Here is a 4,046-nt window from a genome sequence, read left to right as displayed (position 1 = left end):
TTTCTAGCTATGGCAGTAGAAGCATGGATGCAAAAATTTCGGAAGCCAAAAAAAAAGGGCTCGGGGCATGTTTGCTAAAGGACAAGAGTGCTGGCAGCACACAGGTTTGTTCTGCTGCTGTATCAGGAAGGGTCCAGGGCTGGGAAGAAGGCTGCCCTGTGGACGTGGGGACAGGACTGGATGACCACCAAGAGGCACAGTTAGAGGGTCACAGCAGATCTTAACTAGTGATGACCCTCGAGAGGCAGTTTTACTGCAACCCGTAGGAAATGGCGCAGCTCAAGGGAGGTGAGGCTGGGTTGAAAATAGCACTTAGAGACCAGACAACAGAGGAGAGCATGGTGCATATTTGTCACTCATCAGAAACACTGGTGTTTGATGTCAACGTAGTCTGAAATCGTTCTTTATCTTCTTAAGATCCCTTCAGTATTTTTATTCATGTCTTGAAAGAAACTCAGTCCGACCCTGCTAATACTCCTCCTGACGCAGAATGATTTGAACCCCTAATCACCTGGAACAACTCAAAATCTACATGTTTAAAAGCACGGTCATACTTTTAGAAACAAATGCAATGGAATTACTTTATGTGAGATACCTGTATATTGTCAGTATGTGCTTTATATTATTCCTAGTGATATGAGCGAGGTATCATTTAAGTCTTCCAAGTGAGCTGTATTATCACACCATATTTCATGTTTATTGAATATTTATATTTACATAGAATAGTCTTAGAGACTTGGGTGTTGTCAGGTTTCTTTTAGCTTTTGCTATCCTTTATTACACAATATTCAATACACAGAGAAACTGTTTATCAATATAAATATTATGGTAAGGAAACTAAGTTGCCATTTGAGAACCAGTACAAAAAGTATTTAAGTTTTGCTTATAGAAAATAGTTTCTGCAGCCTTTTACAGTGTGGCACTCCAGTGGGACTTGGTACAAATAACATTTTAGCATTTGTATCAAGTTGTAATTGGATTTTGTTTATTCAAGGCAAAACAGTAAACATAAGGAACTAACCTGTGCTTTCAACAGGGCTAAGTAATTGCAACTTAGGAGGTGCTGTGAGGGGATAAAAGGGGAAAAAAAAACCACAACAGAAGATATGTAGAAAATGGTCTTTTTTTCATTGTTTTTTTGATTCTGGTGCTGTTCTGGTTGAAGTACTTAGCCCCTTTTGAAGACTCTCTTGGCTTCAACTCCTTCATATACGTAGGTCTGTTAAGAAATTAAGAAGAGAAGGTCCATGTCTGCTGTGACAAAGTTTCATTTCACAGATGCTATAGAGAGATGGTCAATAGTGATTTAATTAATTGTGACTCGTGGCCCATGTGGGGCCTACCAGCCCTCGTGCAGGCTCTGAGGAAAGGAACGTAAGGAAAGCAGCCTATTGTCAATAAGTGTAAATTCTCTATGCAAACATTTGAACCACCATGGGACAGCTTTTGGGGGCTTCCATAAAAACCCAAGGTGTTGAAGTGCCGTATTCCCAATACCACTACTTAACAAGCTTCATCTATGTGACTGCTTTTATTCAAAGTGCGAAGAATCACTGAAGGGTCAGACTGTATGTTTTTGGTATCTCCAGTCTCACACCTGTCCATAAGGTTTTATTTATTTCAGAAGCTTGTGACCTGCTAGCAGAGAGGATCTTAAAGCATTACAGTTCAGTTCAGTTTCTGGCTTTACTGCAGAGCTGTGAAGCATTTCCCTTTTGTCTCAAACTTACCCCTCTGTGCCATCATCCACTGTCCCAACCCCAAACTTTGTTTTAAAAGGGCATTTATCAGCTATTGACAGTGTTACCCTGTAGTAAGCTCCTGCAGTAAGGCTTTTGCAAGGCAGACACTTGGAAAAGGGCCTTCAGTCAGAACACATCTATATTGTGTGTGTGTGTGTGTGTATCTGTATACAGCTTGTATTTACAGGCTGCAGGATGCATGGCTAAGATACAGTTCACATGGGCAGAAAATTGTAAAAAATTGTAAAAAGCACAGATGGCGAGGTTTATTTCAAAATTTTACATTTTGATAGATTACTCGAGAATTTCAGCTAAAGATAGTTGAGGTTATTTGGCTTGAAGAAAACACTTCCTACTTTCAGAACAGCTTTTAAAATTATTTCAGTTCATTGTTGTAAAGTTGTAAGCAACTGCTTAACTTACCTGAACAAGTTCATCACCTATGATTTCTCTGTATGCTGTGAGTACTTTTCCATTATCTTTTCTAGTAAATGTTCCTACAAGTTTATTTCCTTCTGTGTTCCAAGAACCCTGTAATGGGAAAAAAAAAAAAGCCTAATATTTTGCAATAGATATGACACTGATTTGATTTAAAGCCTGTGGGAATGCTTAAAAGTGAGAAGAGATTAAAACAGTGTAATGCTTTTTTTGGACATAGATGGAAAGGCTGGGAAAATGAAATGTTAATAAAACCACTAGTTTATTTAATTGCATTATAGCCAAGATAGGTTTCTTTAGTACACATTATTTTAATTGATTCTATCAAGAAATTCCGTACAAATACCCACTCTGTACTCCAGGTGGTGTACTTGAGTATTGTAGGAATTAAAATTGCAATCAGCTGGATTTAATCGTCTGAAAATTGCTATGTACTCTTCTTTTGGGGCAATCTATCGAACCGTGAGTTTCACGGTACAGTGTTGAACCATTAACAGTTAAGACCATCTTGCGTTTTTGTAGATAAGCTTCAAGCATTCCTGAACAGTCACACTTTAAAAGTAAAATTTAAAAAACTTTAAAAAAAAACCCAAAAATAAAAAAATTAAAAACTGGGAAGACGAATCATTCATCTTGAAACTCTACTTCATAAAGTTATCATCGTATAACAAATATATAATTATATAGAAAGTCTCTTACAGTAAGTTCAGTCCCATCAGCCAGGCTGTACTCAAAACTGACTCCCAGAGTGAATTCAATATCTAAGGTACGGAAGGTGCTGGATTCTTTGATAGTAAATTTGTTTCCATCTTGTTGAATAGTGATCTTCAGATTATCATGGGCTCCTAACTTTCTTTTCATCATGTTAATACCTAGAAAAATCAATTAACATCAATCAGAAAACAAAACCCTAGACCATCGTATTTGTCTCTTTTTAGTGACTTTTATGTGGTCAAGTAAGTTTATTCCAGCATTCTGACCTGAATTTTTATTCTTCACTTTTTATTGAAGCCATGTGTACCAGTACAGCTATAATACAAACCACCATCCAACTAGAATGGTTATGTTTATATCCGTATAAGACACAGTTTATGCAAACTTAAAGTATCAAGATGTTAAAATTACTTAATTCATGTGTTTCTGTAAAATTGAAGAATGATGATCTCCTCCCTGTGTAATTTTTAAACTAGTTTCAAGTTATCAAAATAATATTCCTGCTATAGAATTCTGCTTAAATTTTATCATTCAAATTCTCTGAGCCTTTTCCTCAAATGTAGACGTAGAGATTCTTTCCTCTGCTGCAAGAAATCTGCTGGAATTAGTTAAGTTGCTTAAGATTAACATAATGTAATCAAAATCAGAGCATTTCTTGGTATCTTCCCCCCCCCCCCCCGCCCCCGCTGTGGAATCTTTTGAATATAAATGCAGTACACTATGCAAGGGCAGAGCAGCAAACAGCAAAAGGACAGGCTAGCCAGAAGGTAGTTCACAGACAGCTCAAGTTTGTGTTCAGCCATAGTGGTATTATTCTTGTAGAAGGCATTGGAAAGGTAAGACTTACCCATCGCCTCCATGAACTTTTCATAGTTTTCATTTCTGTCTATTTTCCAGGTACCATTAAATGCCATGTTTCTGTCTGTAGGAGGACTGTTCTGAAGTGACAGATCTTTGCAAAGGGAATTTATGTACTGGCTTATCTTGAAAGCAATTTACAGGATGATGTGGCTGACTAAAGCTCAACTGATGCACTGATCTTTTCAAGGAGAAGTTTACTATAGTTTGATCAAATTTCCGATCGTGACCACACTGCTTGCTGAATCTCTCCCTTATTGCCCCCAAATCATGACAGTATCTTTATTGCTTGTC

At 37.5% G+C, this 4,046-nt stretch overlaps 1 protein-coding gene across 1 annotated transcript; it reads right to left on the bottom strand.

Moving 5' to 3' along the window:
- Positions 1-1,168: 1,168 nt before the first annotated feature.
- Positions 1,169-3,808, bottom strand: FABP2 (fatty acid binding protein 2). Its single transcript, XM_009951529.2, has 4 exons — positions 3,742-3,808; positions 2,880-3,052; positions 2,166-2,273; positions 1,169-1,219 (listed from the first exon to the last, which is right to left on the bottom strand). The coding sequence occupies exons 1-4, from the start codon at positions 3,806-3,808 to the stop codon at positions 1,169-1,171; spliced, it is 399 nt and encodes a 132-aa protein (XP_009949831.1).
- Between the last annotated feature and the right edge of the window lie 238 nt (positions 3,809-4,046).

The sequence above is a fragment of the Leptosomus discolor genome, chromosome 4 (genome assembly GCF_034619465.1).
Source record: "Leptosomus discolor isolate bLepDis1 chromosome 4, bLepDis1.hap2, whole genome shotgun sequence".
NCBI classification, from domain to species: domain Eukaryota; kingdom Metazoa; phylum Chordata; class Aves; order Leptosomiformes; family Leptosomidae; genus Leptosomus; species Leptosomus discolor.
The sequence above is the reverse complement of the archived record's forward strand: the minus strand, read 5'-3'. Positions and strand labels throughout refer to the sequence as shown.